This window comes from Oncorhynchus keta, chromosome 24 (genome assembly GCF_023373465.1).
Source record: "Oncorhynchus keta strain PuntledgeMale-10-30-2019 chromosome 24, Oket_V2, whole genome shotgun sequence".
NCBI lineage: Eukaryota > Metazoa > Chordata > Actinopteri > Salmoniformes > Salmonidae > Oncorhynchus > Oncorhynchus keta.
The window spans coordinates 22,396,277-22,414,875 of record NC_068444.1 but is presented as its reverse complement, the minus strand read 5'-3'; the positions used below and the strand labels follow the sequence as shown (position 1 = coordinate 22,414,875).

The 18,599-nt window shown below is 42.9% G+C and overlaps 1 protein-coding gene across 5 annotated transcripts in view; it reads left to right on the top strand.

Annotated features, from left to right (window-relative positions):
- The window catches only part of LOC118357702 (protein kinase C epsilon type-like), a 170,990-nt gene that overhangs the window by 140,298 nt on the left and 12,093 nt on the right, over nucleotides 1-18,599 (top strand). For all 5 annotated transcript variants that reach the window (XM_052477973.1, XM_052477975.1, XM_052477976.1 and 2 more), the window contains one exon: nucleotides 17,529-17,667. In XM_052477973.1, the coding sequence (XP_052333933.1) occupies nucleotides 17,529-17,667 (139 nt within the window). The remainder of the gene's footprint in view (nucleotides 1-17,528; nucleotides 17,668-18,599) is intronic.

Sequence of the window (18,599 nt, the reverse complement as noted above, 5' to 3'; positions counted from 1 at the left end):
TAGGACAGACTGCCTGGGTTGGCAACACTCACTATAGAAAACTGTCGGGACCACAACCTGGACCTACAGGCCAGGGGAGCCTCTCATGTTGGATTTAATTTGATTTAGGCTTAATTGAATTTACCTTGAATATTGCAGCCTATATGTGTAGGCTATTAGCCAGACAAAACCTGCTGAGTTCAACAATAAATAGTGGCTGAATTTATCATCAAGCCGACTACATTTTTCCTCACTGTAAGTCTATTTGATGTGTAATTTTTATTTTTAAAAGTTTATAAATAGGACCTTCACTACTGGTCAAAAGTTTTAGAACACCTACTTATTCAAGGCTTTTTATTTATTTGTACTATTTTTCACATTGTATAACACATATGGATGAAATAAACTTATGGAATTATGTAGTAACCAAAAAAGTGTTTAAACAAATCAAAATATATTTTAGATTTGACATTTTTCAAATAGCCACCCTTTGCCTTGGATGACAGCTTTGCACACTCTTGGCATTCTCTCAACCAGCTTCATGAGGTAGTCACCTGGAATGCATTTCAATTAACAGGTGTGCCTTCTTAAAAGTTCATTTGTGGAATGTATTTCTTCTCAATGCGTTTGAGCCAATCAGTAGTGTTGTGACAAAGTAGGGCGGTATACAGAAGATAGCCCTATTTGGGAAAAGACCAAGTTCATATTATGGCAATAACAGCTCAAATAAGCAAAGAGAAACGACAGTCCATTATTACTTTAAGAAATGGTCAGTCAATACGGAACATTTCAAGAACTTTGAGTGCAGTCGCAAAAACCATCAAGCGCTATGAGGAAACTGACTCTCATGACAACCACCACAAGAATGGAAGACCCAGAGTTACCTCTGCTGCAGAGGATACGGTTTATTTGAGTTACCAGCCTCAGAAATTGCAGCCAAAAAACATGCTTCACAGAGTTCAAATAACAGACACTGTGGAGGAGACTGTGAGTCAGGCCTTCATGGTCGAATTGCTGCAAAGGAACCCCTACTAAAGGACACCAATAAGAATAAGAGACTTGCTTGGCCCAAGAAACATGAGCAATGGACATTAGACCGGTGGAAATTTGTCCTTTGGCCTGGAGTCCAAATGGGAGATTTTTGATTCAAACCACTGTGTGAGACGCAGAGTAGGTGAATGGATTTGTCACGTTCTGACCATAGTTCTTTTGTGTTTTCCTTGTTTTAGTGTTGGTCAGGACTTGAGCTGGGTGGGCATTCTATGTTTTGTGTGTCTAGGTTGTTTTTCTGTGTTCGGCCTAGTATGGTTCTCAATCAGAGGCAGGTGTCGTTAGTTGTCTCTGATTGGGAATCATACTTAGGTAGCCTGGTTGTGTTTTTGTGGGTGATTGTTTCCGTGTCTATGTTTTACACCACACGGTACTGTTTTCGGTTTTCACATTTGTTGTTTTTATAAATTGAAGTGTTCAGTTTATATGTTTTAATAAACAACCATGGACACTTATTACGCCACATATTGGTCCTCCAATCCTTCTCGCCTCTCCTCTTCAGACGAAGAGGAGGAAAACCATTACAGGATTATCTCCGCATTTGTATTCCCCACCGTGAAGCATGGAGGAGGAGGTGTTATGGTGTAGGGGTGCTTTTCTGATGATTTATTTAGAATTCAAAGCACACTTCACCAGCATGGCTACCACAGCATTCTGCAGCGATACGCCATCCCATCTTGTTTGGGCTTAGTGGGACTATCATTTGTTTTTCAACATGACAATGACCCAACACACCTCCAAGCTGTGTAAGGGCTATTTTATCAAGAAGGAGAGTGATGGAGTGCTGCACCACAATCCCCCGACCTCAACCAAATTGAGATGGTTTGGGATGAGTCCAACCGCAGAGTGAAGGAAAAGCAGCCAACAAGTGCTTAGCAAATGTGTCCTTCAAGGCAAAGTGTGGCTATTTGAAGAATCTCAAATATAAATATATTTTGATTTGTTTAACACTTTTTGTATAAAAATCATGGAAAAGTCATGAAATTCCGTCTGTCAATATGTGTAGGCACCAGGCTAAGAAGTGACTAGCCAGTGTGAATTGTGTATTGTGTAAAATCAAAAGAATAATAGTCTGGTACTGTAGGTTGAAGGTGCTCTTTCTCTCTCTCCACTTCTCCCCGTCGCTCTCTTTCTTTTGCTCTCTCTCCCTCTCTCTCTCTGGCTCTCTCTCTGTCTCTCTCTCCTTCTCTCTGTTGCTCTCTCTGGCTCTCTCTCTGGCTCTCTCTCTGTCTCTCTCTCCTTCTCTCTGTTGCTCTCTCCCTCTCTCTCTCTGTCGTTCACTCTCTCTCCTTCTCTCTGTTGCTCTCTCTCCCTCTCTCTCTGGCTCTCTCTCTCTGTCTCTCTCTGTCGTTCACTCTCTCTCCTTCTCTCTTGTGCTTACTCTCTCTCTCTGTCTCTCTCTATCGTTCACTCTCTCTCCTTCTCTCTTGTGCTTACTCTCTCTCTCTGTCTCTCTCTGTCGTTCACTCTCTCTCCTTCTCTCTTGTGCTTACTCTCTCTCTCTGTCTCTCTCTGTCGTTCACTCTCTCTCCTCTCTTGTGCTTACTCTCCCTCTCTCTCTGGCTCTCTCTCTGTCTCTCTCTGTCGTTCACTCTCTCTCCTTCTCTCTTGTGCTTACTCTCTCTCTCTGTCTCTCTCTGTCGTTCACTCTCTCTCCTTCTCTCTTGTGCTTACTCTCTCTCTCTGTCTCTCTCTGTCATTCACTCTCTCTCCTTCTCTCTTGTGCTTACTCTCTCTCTCTGTCTCTCTCTGTCGTTCACTCTCTCTCCTTCTCTCTTGTGCTTACTCTCTCTCTCTGTCTCTCTCTGTCGTTCACTCTCTCTCCTTCTCTCTGTTGCTCTCTCTCCTTCTCTCTGTTGCTCTCTCTCCCTCTCTCTCTGGCTCTCTCTCTGTCTCTCTCTGTCGTTCACTCTCTCTCCTCTCTGTTGCTCTCTCTCCTTCTCTCTGTTGCTCTCTCTCTCTCTCTCTCTGGCTCTCTCTCTGTCTCTCTCTGTCTCTCTCTCTCCTTCTCTCTTGTGCTTACTCTCTCTCCCTCTCTCTCTGGCTCTCTCTCTGTCTCTCTCTGTCGTTCACTCTCTCTCTCTCTCTGGGCTGTGCAGTGAGTTTGTGTTCAAGACAGGAAAGTGGGTGAGACTACAGTCTGGACTCATTGTCCCTGTTCCTAATCAAAGGGTTCTGGCTACGTGATTTTAGCAGCGCAGAGTATAGCCAGCCTCCTTGGTGCCTTTTTGATTCGACGTATTGTCTGAATGACTATTTATTTCAGTGTTTATTAATAATGTCAGGGAGCAAGTTAGTGGTTCTGTAGCTCAGTTGGTAGAGCATGGCGCTTGTAACGCCAGGGTAGTGGGTTCGATTCCCGAGACCACCCATACGTAGAATGTATGCACACATGACTGTAAGTTGCTTTGGATAAAAGCGTCTGCTAAATGGCATATATTATTATATTATAAGTTTTAGCTTGAAAGGTACACTCAGCGATGTACAAATTAATAAACAGCAGTAGTGGGTACATTTCCGCAACAACTAAAAGTATTGCCGCACAAGGCTAAACTTCGCTGTTTTGGTGCCGTAGCTACCACGTTGTAGCAGCGTGAAGCGAATCCGTGCACATGCACAGATACCCTGTGTGACTGTGTGAGAGCAAAGCCTTGCATCGGGCTCATCGCAATATCTGCGGAGCTGCTTGTTGCAACGTCATAACGCTGAGTCTACCTTTAACAAAATCCACATATCAAGCATGTGATATTGTAGAGCTCTGCAAGCATCAGCTTTGTCTTCCAGAGAGTAGTCATTGAGCGTAGGATGACAATGAAGATGTCTTTATGATTTCCACTCAAGGCTATTCTGTCAGTGGATTTCGCTTTGTTCGGACTTGGCAAATCAATGAAATCAGTGAAAGCCAGGACTGACAAATGTGATGCACGCACCTTTGCGTGGGAGGTCTACAACATTTAGCGTAACGCCACATACTTAACCTGAGTTGACTCAGCCTTACCTCTCTGTGACCTGTTGAGCACTTTCAACCAAGAGTACAAACAACCCTTTTGGGAATACTCTGGGAAGTAGGTACATGACTCCCTCTCACCCCCCACTTCTGAGAGAGAGAAAAGAAAACAGTGGCTAAGTTTCGTTTGAGACAGTAGCAGTTTGATCTGTTAGTGATGTGGGACGAGTCTGGACTGGCATGCAGTCGGCTGGTTGAAGCCTGTATGCCACTATAGACGGGAACGGGAGGGGAGAGGGGAGGGGAGGAGTCTATCACCAGGCTATCTGTCCGTCCTCCTCGCTCTGCACAAGCTTATGTGAGACTGGAGCCTCTATGGGCAGCATTCACAACAGAGCACAGCACAGCACAATACACACGCAATCATACACCACCAAGCCATGTATACAATCACATATTGTGTACTGTACATGCTCAGTTCACATCCACACTCATAAACCTAGAAACTAATGAACCTGGCAATAAACACGCTATGCAGACGTACAAACATAACACCTATGTGTGCGTGTGAAATGCATAGAGTACAATCAAAATAAACAGCCATGTCTAGCTACCCCAGATACCATACCAGTGAAGAGTGTCCCACGTAATGCCTGTTCTCCATGACTTCCGTTTGACCTTTATTCAGACACCACGGACTGTCCTCATGTATACCAGCTTTCTCTCCCTCTTTCTCTGCCTTGCTCTCCCTCTCTCCCCCTTTCTCTCCCTTTCTCTCCCCCTTTCTCTCCCTTTCTCTCCCTCTTTCACTCCCTCTTTCTCTGCCTTGCTCTCCCTCTCTCCCCCTTTCTCTCCCTTTCTCTCCCCATTTCTCTCCCTTTCTCTCCCTCTTTCACTCCCTCTTTCTCTGCCTTGCTCTCCCTCTCTCCGCCTTTCTCTCCCTTTCTCTCCCACTTTCTCTCCCTCTTTCTCTCCCTCATTCACCCACCCTATTTCCATCTTTAAGCATGTTGAACTTGAACATGCAACATGTATTGCTATATCAATAGGTGATTTTCTGACAAAAGGTATTGATCTTTTTGCACCAACTTCAATAATTATATGAAGGAAAATAGCCCATATTCTCTATATGGACACCATTTGGTATCTGCGTGTTAGCTCGAGAATTTAGGTGTAGTAATCTGGAGAAAGAATAACATGACATTATAATGCCCAGGTCTCTGATAACTCTCATTGGAATCGGGCATCTACTTAAAACTACTTAGTTAATATGGTTCAGCTGTAGTTGTGTACTTAAAACGACTTGGTTAACATGGTTCAGTTGTAGTTTAGCGTGGTGTACTTTAGCGTGGTGTAGTTTAGCGTGGTGTACTTTAGCGTGGTGTAGTTTAGCGTGGTGTACTTTAGCGTGGTGTAGTTTTGCGTGATGTACTTTAGCGTGGTGTAGTTTAGCGTGGTGTACTTTAGCGTGGTGTAGTTTAGCATAGTGTACATTAGCGTGGTGTAGTTTAGCGTGGTGTACTTTAGCGTGGTGTAGTTTAGCATGGCGTACATTAGCGTGGTGTAGTTTAGCGTGGTGTACTTTTGCGTGGTGTACTTTAGCGTGGTGTAGTTTAGCGTGGTGTACTTTAGCGTGGTGTAGTTTAGCGTGGTGTACTTTAGCGTGGTGTAGTTTAGCGTGGTGTACTTTAGCGTGGTGTAGTTTAGCGTGGTGTAGTTTAGCGTGGTGTACTTTAGCGTGGTGTAGTTTAGCGTGGTGTAGTTTAGCGTGGTGTACTTTAGCGTGGTGTAGTTTAGCGTGGTGTACTTTAGCGTGGGCAGACAACAATATTTCCAGATAGAAATTAATATTAAGGGCAGTTTGTTCTTCTAAGTATTTGAACCAGTGTCTGCACAGCAGGGGCCGTGTCTCATGTTCAAAGCTATTCTCATTATGTCTCTTTTTAGAACTTCTAGGAAATGTATTACTCACTATTGATCATGGGCTGGTCCATGGGTCCTAGTGAATAATTTGTGTGTATGCGTGTGTGTGCACGCGTAAGTTGACATTTGAGTCCTGGAGGCAGAACTGAGCAATTTCAATTTCGATTTCCCCCTGCAAATTCAAAGTGAGCTACATTGTAAAAATGTATGAAAACAAAAATGTGCTTTTTGGTCATAATTTAAGGTTAGGGTTAGCAGTGTGTTGAAGGTTAAGTTTAGGATGAACGGCTTTGTGAGTGTGTCAGTTGGTAACCGCTCTGCAGAATTGCCTCCAGAACAAGTTTCATTACAAAAAAACACTAACCTGTGTGTGTGTTTCTACGCGCACGTGTACGTACATGCATATGTGTGTGTGCATATGCATGAGTGTTTGTGTCTTTCGGGCTGAATGGGGAGCTCATTTGAAGCGGAGGGAGGGAGGTTAACTGTCAGAGCAGAGAGGGTTGCTGTGTACGTAATGGAAAAATCACTCCACAAGATTAACATGAAACACAGGAAATGCTCTCAATTGAGCCTGATTGGTGTGTGTGTGTGTGTGTGTGTGTGTGTGTGTGTGTGTGTGTGTGTGTGTGTGTGTGTGTGTGTGTGTGTGTGTGTGTGTGTGTGTGTGTGTGTGTGTGTGTGTGTGTGTGTGTGTGTGTGTGTGTGTGTGTGTGTGTGTGTAATATAACATTTGTATGCCTGCCAAAATCATGAGTAAAGGTCCTGACAATGGTGACAGTAGTTCCTTTTAATTTACCGTATGTACAGTTGAAGTCAGAAGTTTACATACATTTAGGTTTCTTGTTAACAAACTAAAATTTTGGCAAGTTGGTTAGGACATCTACTTTGTGCATGACACAAGTAATTCTTCCAACAATTGTTTACAGACAGATTATTTCACTTATAATTCACTGTATCACAATTCTAGTTGGTCAGAAGTTTATGTACACTAAGTTGACTTTTAACAGCTTGGAAAATTCCAGAAAATTATGTCATGGCTTTAGAAGCTTCTGATTGGCTAATTGACATCATTTGAGTTAATTGGAGGTGTACCTGTAGATGTATTTCAAGGCCTACCTTCAAACTCAGTGCCTCTTTGCTTGACATCATGGAAAAATCAATAGAAATCAGCCAAGACCTCAGAAAAAAGTGGTAGACCTCCACAAGTCTGGTTCATCCTTGGGAGCAATTTCCAAATGCCTGAAGGTACCACGTTCATCTGGACAAACAATAGTACGCAAGTATAAACACTATGGGACCACGCAGTCATCATACCGCTCAGGAAGGAGACGCATTCTGTCTCCTAGAGATGAACGTACTTTGGTGTGAAAAGTGCAAATCAATCCACGAACAACAGCAAAGGACCTTGTGAAGATGCTGGAGGAAACAGGTACAAAAGTATCTATATCCACAGTAAAACGGGTCCTATATCGACATAACCTGGAGGCCGCTCAGCAAGGAAGAAGCCACTGCTCCAAAACCTACGGTTTGCAACTGCACATGGGGACAAAGAGCGTACTTTTTGGAGAAATGTCCTCTGACTTGAGGAAACAAAAATAGAACTGTTTGGCAGCATCATTTTGTGGGGGTGCTTTGCTGCAGGAGGGACTGGTGCACTTCACAAAATAGATGGCATCATGAGGAAGGGAAATTATGTGGATATATTGAAGCAACATCTCAAGACCAGTCAGAAAGTTAAAGATTGGTCGCAAATGGGTCTACCAAATGGACAATGACCCCAAGCATACTTCCAAAGTTGTGGCAAAATGGCTTAAGGACAACAAAGTCATGGTATTGGAGTGGCCATCACAAAGCCCTGACCTCAATCCTATAGAAAATGTGTGGGCAGAACTGAAAAAGCATGTGCGAGCAAGGAGGCCTACAAACCTGACTCCGTTACAGCAGTTTTGTCAGGAGGAATGGGCTAAAATTCACCCAACTTATTGTGCGAAGCTTGTGGATGGCCACCTGAAACGTTTGACCCAAGTTCAACAATTGAAAGACAATGCTACCAAATACTAATTGAGTGTTAATAAACTTATTGCCCCCCTGGGAATGTGATGAAAGAAATAAAAGCTGAAATAAATTTACATTTACATTACATTTAAGTCATTTAGCAGACGCTCTTATCCAGAGCGACTTACAAATTGGTGCATTCACCTTATGACATCCGAGAGAAATCATTCTCTCTACTATTATTCTGACATTTCACATTCTTAAAATAAAGTGGTGATCTAACTGACCTAAGACAGGGGATTGTTACTTGTATTAAATGTCAGGAATTGTGAAAAACTGTTGTATAAATGTATGTATTTGGCTAAGGTGTATGTAAACTTCTGACTCCAACTGTATACTCGTACAGCTGTTTTGTTTCTGTTTTGCCAGCAATAATCTCAGTTGTTGGTTGGAAGCACACTCTGACGCAAGTTTCTTCTTGGGGTTTTAATGTCAGATTTTATTTTCTTTTTATTCATGAGAGATGTGGCCCATGTTGGTGCATGGTATGATATGTTATCCGTTGTAACTCCCCACCAGCCAGCTTAAGACTCAAAAGCTATTTCATATTTGAGAAATGCCTTGCAGCATTGCAATTTCTGTCATGTGATTTCTCTCCAAAAGGCCTTCTCTCTAGAGCGAAATGGGCTGACTGTGCAAGGAAGTAAAGAGACATTCAAGGGCCAGAACTTTGATCAAACTACCAACATGATAGCATTGGTACCTGACTGCTTCTACCTGTAAGACTTAAAGGGTTCTGCAACTGTCCCCATATGAGAACCGTTTTTAGTTTGAGGTAGAACCCTTTTTGGTTCCATGTAGAACACTCTGGAAACAGTTTTGCATGGTACCCAAAAGAGTTCTATCTAAAAAAACAAAAGAGTTCTATCTGGAACCAAAATGAGTTATTCAAAGGGTTCTCCTATGGGGACAGCTGAATAACCCTTTTTTCTAAGAGCGCACTACTGTTAGTCGCTTTGGATGAAAGAGTCTGCTAAATGGCATATTATATATTATATTATTCAACAACAACAAACCCAGTCAAAGCAAAATCATTGGCATTGGCACTCAGGTTATCTAAGTGTAACTGTCACAGGGTATATACTCAATGAACTTCTTCAAATAACTATCATTCCATTAGCGCTCTTGAACACCTGCTGCTACACATGGAGAGAGCACAGGTACACAGTGCTGTGCAATAAAATCATTGATCATTGTCATAATCTATTGTGCAGACTACATCAAATATGTAATTTAAGACTTACTGGGTCATTGTGTTGTATTCATTTTCCTTGCCGCAGGTAGATTCATTTTTAGAACTGAAATAATTGGAAAAGGAAATTGAAAAGAAAATTGTGTTCAAGGTTAGCTTGACCGTAAAGCTACAAGTACCTTTGTACTAAAATGTCTATTTGAGATTATGGCTGTGTCCGAAATCTGACTTCCATACTACTTAATTAAACTTCATACTGTGTACTAAACTACATACTGTACTATTTAGAATGTACTGTTTTTAAAAAATGAATGCAGTAAGCAACACATATCAATCAGCATACTAGTGTAACGGATGTGAAACGGCTAGCTTAGTTAGCGGTGTGCGCTAAATAGCGTTTCAATCGGTTACGTCACTTGCTCTGAGACCTTGAAGTAGTAATTCCCCTTGCTCTGCAAGGGCCGCGGCTTTTGTGGAGCGATGGGTAACGATGCTTCGAGGGTGACTGTTGTCGTTGTGCGCAGAAGGTCCCTGGTTCGCGCCCGGGTATGGGCGAGGGGACGGTTTATAATTATACTGTTACACTAGGCTCATCCTACTGAGAATGCCTCATCTCATGCTCACTTGCATTGATTACCTCCATTGGTTCATTTTGGTAAAGCGCAACTCTTTGTCAGACACACGTGGATCTCAAAAGACGATTCTCTTCCTCAATAGTGTGCAGAAAAATCTACTAGATGAAAAGTCCAAATTATTATGTCATCTGTCATTTAAAGCATACAATACACATGTTTTATTTTCTTCACTATCAAACTGAATTGTTTCGCAAACACAAAATGTCTCCTATTTCGAACTCAAGTACAGGTATTCGGACATGGACCATGTCTACTTGACATTAGGCATGTCACGTTGTATAATGATAGGAGACAGGAGCAGGAATGCAAAAATAGTTTAAAAAATGTCTCTTCCCAAAATAGCATACGTAATTTTAAAAAATGGTTTTACCTTTACTTAACTAGGCAAGTCAGTAAAGAAAACATTTCTGATTTACAATGACAGCCAACCTCAGACAACACTGGGTGCCACCCTATGGGAATACCAAACACGTGTTGTGATACAGTCTGGATTTGAACCAGGTTGTCTGTAGTGTCACCTACTAGCTGAGATGCAGTGCCTTCGACCACTGCACCACTTGGGAGCCCATGAACATGATGGGGACGAAGCCCAAAGCAAAAACGTGCACATACAGTTGAAGTCGGAAGTTTACATACACCTTAGTCAAATGCATTTAAACTCAGTTTTTCACAATTCCTGATATTTAATCCTAGTAAAAATGCCCTGTCTTAAGTCAGTTAGGATCACCACTTTATTAGTACATCCACAGGTACACCTCCAATTGACTCTAATGATGTCAATGAGCCTATCAGAAGCTTCGAAAGCCATGACATCATTTTCGGGAATTTTCCAAGCTGTTTAAAGGCACAGTCAACTTAGTGTTTGTGAGCTTCTGACCCACTGGAATTGTGATTCAGTGAATTATAAGTGAAATAATCTGTCTGTAAACAATTGTTGGAAGAATTACTTGTGTCATGCATAAAGTACATGTCCTAACCGACTTACCAAAACTGTAGTTTGTTAACAAGAAATTTGTGGAGTGATTGAACAATGAGTTTTATTACTCCAACGTAAGTGTATGTAAACTTCCGACTTCAACTATATTTGGCTAAGGTGTATGTAAACTTCCGACTTCAACTGTATATAGATGTCCTAGGCTACGTCTTTCAGGTAATACATTCACTGCAATATTAGCCTTATGCCTTATATTTAGATAATTAATGATAGAGTATGCATAATAAGCTTCTAATTTATACCCTCTGTCTCTTGCGCAATACCCACGCACCTGTGCTCCGCTGGCCTCTCCTTAAAAACCACTCCTTAGCTCTTGGAGTACCATTTTTTTTGCATTTCTTATACCAGTAGACTATTCGAAGAGGGGTGCAAGCTCTTGTTTGCTGAATGTTAAATATAGCGGCCAGTAGAACTCACAGGTAGTTTGAAAGAAGAGCGAACGCACAATGACAGTAGGCTATAGCAGTTGTTTATTCCGACCCATAAACATTCAATCTTCATGAAGAGAGGAGAAAGCCTTCTGCATTTATTTCTAGTCCTATATTATTCAATGATGTCATTAGAATTATGAAAATAAGGACAATGAAACGTATTTAATTTAACTGTTGAAAGCGAGGAATGAATGAAGCGACAATAAAGAGAGAAATAGGAAGTAGGCTAATAACAGCAGGGGAAATATTATGAAAGGTGTACAGTATAGGCATCGGCCTACTAATTATACAAATAGGCCCTATTATATTTCAAAATTCAAATCTAATTCACTAGCCTATACTTGTAACTTACTGCACCAGAACCGCATGTTCTCTCCCTGCTTTATCATGGTTAGAATGATGTGTGTAATTCCAGTCTATATAATACAGTATTATATACTGAGTGTACAAAACATTATGACACCTGCTCTTTCCATTACATAGACTGACCAGGTGAATCCAGATGAAATCTATGATCCCTTATTGGTTTCACTTGTTAAATCCACTTCAATCAGTGTAGATGAAGGGGAGGGGACAAGTTACAGAAGGATTTTTAAGCCTTGAGACAATTGATACTTGGATTGTGTGTGTGCCATTCAGAAGGTTTTGAATGGGCAAGGGTAGAGGAAAGCATTGGATTCAACATTGGCCAGCATCCCTGTGGGAACGCTTTCCACATCTTGTAGAGTCTATGCCCCAATAAATTGAGCCTCTTTTGAGGGCAATAGGAGGGGGTGCAACTCAATATTAGGAATATGGTGTAAAGTACTAAGTATTTTTGGGGGGTATCTGTACTTTATTTTACTATTTATATTTTTGACTACTTTTACTTTTACTTCACAACATTCCTTAAGAAAATATTGTACTTTTTACTCCATCCATTTTCCTTTACCCCTAAGCATTTTGAATGCTTAGAGTAGGACATGGAAAAGGTCCAATTCACACACTTCTCAACAGAACATCCCTGGTCATCCCTACTGCCTCTGCTCTGGCGGACTCACTTTACACACGTGCTTCATTTGTAAATGATGTCTGAATGTTGGAGTGTGCCCCTGGCTATCCTTAAATTGAAATGGTTTGCTAAATATAAGGAATTTGAAATGATTTATAACTTTACTTTTACTTTTGATACTTAAGTATATTTTAGCAATTTCATTTAATTTGATACTTAAGTATATTTTAAACCAAATACTTTAAGACTTTTACTCATGTAGAATTTTACTGGGTTACTTTGACTTTGACTTTTGTTATTTTCTATTAAGGTATCTTTACTTTTACTCAAGTATGACAATTGGGTACTTTTCCCACCACTGGGTGTCCTTAATATTTTGTATTCTCAGTGTACAATACAGTGCAGTAATACAGTTCACACTCAAAAAGATTAGCCTACTGGAGATAGTTTCATGTATTTACCCAAGAGAGCAAATAGCTATCTACATCTATGGGCTTTTATGTTTTTCTGTCGTGTCTTATATGTATTGGATAAAAGCACAATCATCTGGGAGTTTTGGGGCTTGGGCTCATTAAATGTCTTTAATGTAGGGCTCATAAAGTGTATGGCTTAATGTATGGCTCGGGCTCGGGATATACTTTTTGATCAAAGCTCTAATCAAATCCAGACATAGGGCTATTTATATGCTTTATAATGCTTTTGAATGGCACGTCCGGTTTTGGCAGGAAGGACCTGGTTGACCGGGAGAAAAGTGATATATTCTCAGGATGGAACATTTGTAAAATATCAACAAAGTAATAACACAGATGAGGTGATGTGACCTGGTGGGTGGAAAGAGAGGGTGGGCTGACAGATGTGGAAAGAGAGGGTGGGCTGACAGATGTGGAAAGAGAGGGTGGGCTGACAGATGTGGAAAGAGAGGGTGGGCTGACAGATGTGGAAAGAGAGGGTGGGCTGACAGATGTGGAAAGAGAGGGTGGGCTGACAGATATGGAAAGAGAGGGTGGGCTGACAGATGTGGAAAGAGAGGGTGGGCTGACAGATATGGAAAGAGAGGGTGGGCTGACAGATGTGGAAAGAGAGGGTGGGCTGACAGATGTGGAAAGAGAGGGTGGGCTGACAGATATGGAAAGAGAGGGTGGGCTGACAGATGTGGAAAGAGAGGGTGGGCTGACAGATATGGAAAGAGAGGGTGGGCTGACAGATGTGGAAAGAGAGGGTGGGCTGACAGATATGGAAAGAGAGGGTGGGCTGACAGATGTGGAAAGAGAGGGTGGGCTGACAGATTAGGAAAGAGAGGGTGGGCTGACAGATGTGGAAAGAGAGGGTGGGCTGACAGATATGGAAAGAGAGGGTGGGCTGACAGATGTGGAAAGAGAGGGTGGGCTGACAGATTAGGAAAGAGAGGGTGGGCTGACAGATGTGGAAAGAGAGGGTGGGCTGACAGATATGGAAAGAGAGGGTGGGCTGACAGATTAGGAAAGAGAGGGTGGGCTGACAGATGTGGAAAGAGAGGGTGGGCTGACAGATATGGAAAGAGAGGGTGGGCTGACAGATTGGGAAAGAGAGGGTGGGCTGACAGATATGGAAAGAGAGGGTGGGCTGACAGATTGGGAAAGAGAGGGTGGGCTGACAGATGTGGAAAGAGAGGGTGGGCTGACAGATGTGGAAAGAGAGGGTGGGCTGACAGATATGGAAAGAGAGGGTGGGCTGACAGATTAGGAAAGAGAGGGTGGGCTGACAGATATGGAAAGAGAGGGTGGGCTGACAGATTGGGAAAGAGAGGGTGGGCTGACAGATATGGAAAGAGAGGGTGGGCTGACAGATATGGAAAGAGAGGGTGGGCTGACAGATATGGAAAGAGAGGGTGGGCTGACAGATTAGGAAAGAGAGGGTGGGCTGACAGATATGGAAAGAGAGGGTGGGCTGACAGATTGGGAAAGAGAGGGTGGGCTGACAGATATGGAAAGAGAGGGTGGGCTGACAGATTGGGAAAGAGAGGGTGGGCTGACAGATATGGAAAGAGAGGGTGGGCTGACAGATATGGAAAGAGAGGGTGGGCTGACAGATATGGAAAGAGAGGGTGGGCTGACAGATTAGGAAAGAGAGGGTGGGCTGACAGATATGGAAAGAGAGGGTTTGCTGACAGATATGGAAAGAGAGGGTGGGCTGACAGATTGGAAAAGAGAGGGTGGGCTGACAGATATTTAAAGAGAGGGTGGGCTGACAGATATGGAAAGAGAGGTTGGGCTGACAGATTGGGAAAGAGAGGGTGGGCTGACAGATATGGAAAGAGAGGGTGGGCTGACAGATATGGAAAGAGAGGGTGGGCTGACAGATATGGAAAGAGAGGGTGGGCTGACAGATATGGAAAGAGAGGGTGGGCTGACAGATTGGGAAAGAGAGGGTGGGCTGACAGATATGGAAAGAGAGGGTTTGCTGACAGATATGGAAAGAGAGGGTGGGCTGACAGATTGGAAAAGAGAGGGTGGGCTGACAGATATGTAAAGAGAGGGTGGGCTGACAGATATGGAAAGAGAGGGTGGGCTGACAGATTGGGAAAGAGAGGGTGGGCTGACAGATATGGAAAGAGAGGGTGGGCTGACAGATATGGAAAACATAGGGATGGGGCAGAGAGAGAGGGGGGAGATGTCCTGATGGAAACGTCTGGAACATCTTTGGAACATGAGGGCTTAGCACACAATTTGGAGCTTGTAAGAGTGCATGCATGTATTCAAACGCTTTTTGAATTCTTGCAATGTACGCCAGATACCAGATGTTATTACATCATCCCCGATTTTCACAGCATAGATGAGTTGCCATATTCATACATAGCACATTGGGCCTCATGAGCCCTTAATTTGCGGCTCGCTGTGATTTTCCTATTTTCCATTCATAATACATAACAATGATACAATTTCAATGTGTTTAATGCATGCCTGAATCACTACATTGAATATATATATTGTTCCTTGGACGGCAGATAGATGGCAGTATAGCGCAGCTGTTGAACAGAAAGGCCGCAATAGATCGTTTGCCAAAATAGTACGCAACTGCTCAGCTACAGCGACCGACAGATATCAGTTTGCTACTAGCTAATCTTGCAGTCTGGTAACCATGGATCGATTTATTGTAAAATAGAAACGTAAATCTATTGACAATGAAAATGAGGGGGGAGAGCTGGAGAACAAGGTGACAGCTATGAACAAACAACCACTGGAGAACCAGGAAAATCAGGAAGATGTCAGTGGGGAAGTGCAGCTAGCTAAAGTAGCTAACAGAAATGCCAAAATAGCGTGGCTCCGGTGGCTAAGAGGAGAATGCGGTCGATTCAAGAAGCACACCGAAAGTTCCAAGAGACATGGACATACAAGTATTTTTTGTACTGCATAATGGGATTAGTTCACTTTGTCTTATTTGCCAGAACAGAAGGCAGCCAATTGTTTTAAACGAGCAAATTTAGAGCAACATTTCCAGTCGCACCATGCCCACTTTGACTAAACATATCCGCCACAAAGCAACCTCAGAAACAACCAAATAGCACAACTCAAAGGACAACAATGATGGACAAATCTAGCACTGTTGCAGAGAAAACGACAGAGGCAACATATGAGATTGCTTGGATACTGACGAGAAACAATGCATTCACAGACACGGATATTACAAATGTTTTGGGCCTCAGCCGAAATAGTGTATGCTAATGTCACAAACAAGGAAGCTATTTTAAAGCTAATTAAGGGACTGCAACTCTCAGACTCGACCATAACAAGGGGCATAGAAGACATTGGCGAGGACATCGGTAAGCAACTGATTAATGACATATCCGTGGCACCGTGTTTTAGTATTGCGCTTGACGAAAGCACTGATGTAAGAGATATTGCCCGATTATGTGTTTGAAAATTGTGAAACAAAAACAGAAAAACAGGCTGACCAATGCACACCTTGATTGCCTCACAAGGATAGCAACAACAGACTATACATTTAGAATGAATTCAATCAAGATGCAGAAGGGACATTTACTACTGAGGTAACCCTTAATATGGGTCTTATACATGTGATGTAGCCTATTTGATGTGTGTGTATATATTTGTGTTGTGCTGTACATCAAATCAATTGCATGTGCTATATTGCTCTGAATTTGCTCTCAATTGATACTTGATCATATTGGAAGAAAAAGTACAACAAATGCAAGATCTGTACGAACCTATGAATGATTGTATCAATCCAATGTGGCCCCCTTACAAAAAATTGTATCACTGCTCTATAGTAACATTACCTGCACTAATCAATGTTTTATAAGGATGAATGAACCCACCTAAACCTACCACTTCACTCCCAAGGAGAATCATGCAGATTGTTGATGTGTCCTTTTTAGGTCTCTCTGAAACAGAACAGTTGTGTAACGGCCTCACACACACACACACACACACACACACACACACACACACACACACACACACACACACACACACCCAGGTCGTGGAGGCTGTTTTGTGAAAACACCTTGGGCTGAATGGCATCTGTTAAAAGATGTTGACATATTTTCAGCAATCAACCATCAAACCCTGACCTGACTGGTTTCATGCCACTCCCTGGCATCTTTCATCAGAGACCTCTTATCTTCTCTCCTGTTCCTCCCCTCCTGCCATTTCCAACAGCACCCTCCATCTCTCGCTCACTGCCCACAATAAAGGAGAGGAGCGATGGAGAGACACACGACTCTATGTCTGTGGAACATTCTGTGTGTGTTTGTGTGCATACTGTACGTGTGAACCAAGAGTAGCCTCCATAGTGCAGATAGCTCCTCACAGTGCTTTTGGCCTCCATACTGAGAAAGTCCTTTGGTGTTGTGTCTGTTTACTGAGTAGGAACACTGAGAGTATATTTGGCGTTGTGTCTTGTCACTGAGTAGGAACACTGAGAGTATATTTGGCATTGTGTCTGTTCACTGAGTAGGAACACTGAGAGTATATTTGGCATTGTGTCTGTTCACTGAGTAGGAACACTGAGAGTATATTTGGCATTGTGTCTGTTCACTGAGTAGGAACACTGAGAGTATATTTGGCATTGCAGTGTTTCCCCTAGTATTTTTTTCAGCAGTGGTGGCAGAGTTTTTAAAAATGTATTATTTTCCCCTACCCCTACCACCCCTCCCCTAATTTGTGTCAGAGAGGCAGATCTATACATCTCCAATAAATGTGATGACACAGTGACTTTTTATTTATTTTTGTCTCATTTGTCTCTGACAGATTAATACTCTTCTATCTCTGACCTCTGTAACTGCTTCACTCTGACCTCTCAGACCTAATTTTGTCTCTATCTCTCCAGAGATCTGAAATTGGATAACATCCTGTTGGATGCACATGGCCACTGTAAGCTGGCTGACTTTGGCATGTGTAAGGAGGGGATCCTCAACGGAGTCACCACCACCACCTTCTGCGGGACCCCTGACTACATCGCTCCTGAGGTAAACCCCAACCCTCCTTATACCCACTACACTCTAGCCTTCATCCTCTACCCTTCATCTTCTACCCACTACCCTCCACCCTCTACCCTTCATCTTCTACCCACTACCCTCTACCCTTCATCTTCTACCCACTACCCTTCATCCTTTACCCACTACCCTTCATCCTCTACCCATTACCCTCCATCCACTACCCTTCATCCTCTACCCACTACCCTCTACTAACTACCATTCATTCTCTACATTCTAACCTCTACCCACTACCCTCCACCCTCTACAGTCTGACAGTAAACCACCCATTCATCTGGGACAGTCTGACAGTAAACCACCCATTCATCTGGGACAGTCTGGCAGTAAACCACCCATTCATCTGGGACAGTCTGACAGTAAACCACCCATTCATCTGGGACAGTCTGACAGTAAACCACCCATTCATCTGGGACAGTCTGGCAGTAAACCACCCATTCATCTGGGACAGTCTGACAGTAAACCACCCATTCATCTGGGACAGTCTGGCAGTAAACCATCCACTCACTTATCTACGACAGTCTGACAGTACTCAACCACCCATTCATCTGGGACAGTCTGACAGTAAAACATCCATTCATCTGGGACAGTCTGACAGTACTCAACCACCCATTCATCTGGGACAGTCTGGCAGTAAACCACCCATTTATCTGGGACAGTCTGACAGTAAACCACCCATTCATCTGGGACAGTCTGGCAGTAAACCACCCACCCATTTATCTGGGACAGTCTGACAGTAAACCACCCATTCATCTGGGATTGTCTGACAGTAAACCACCCACTCACTTATCTGCAACAGTCTGACAGTACTCAACCACCCATTCATCTGGGACAGTCTGACAGTAAAACATCCATTCATCTGGGACAGTCTGACAGTACTCAACCACCCATTAATCTGGGACAGTCTG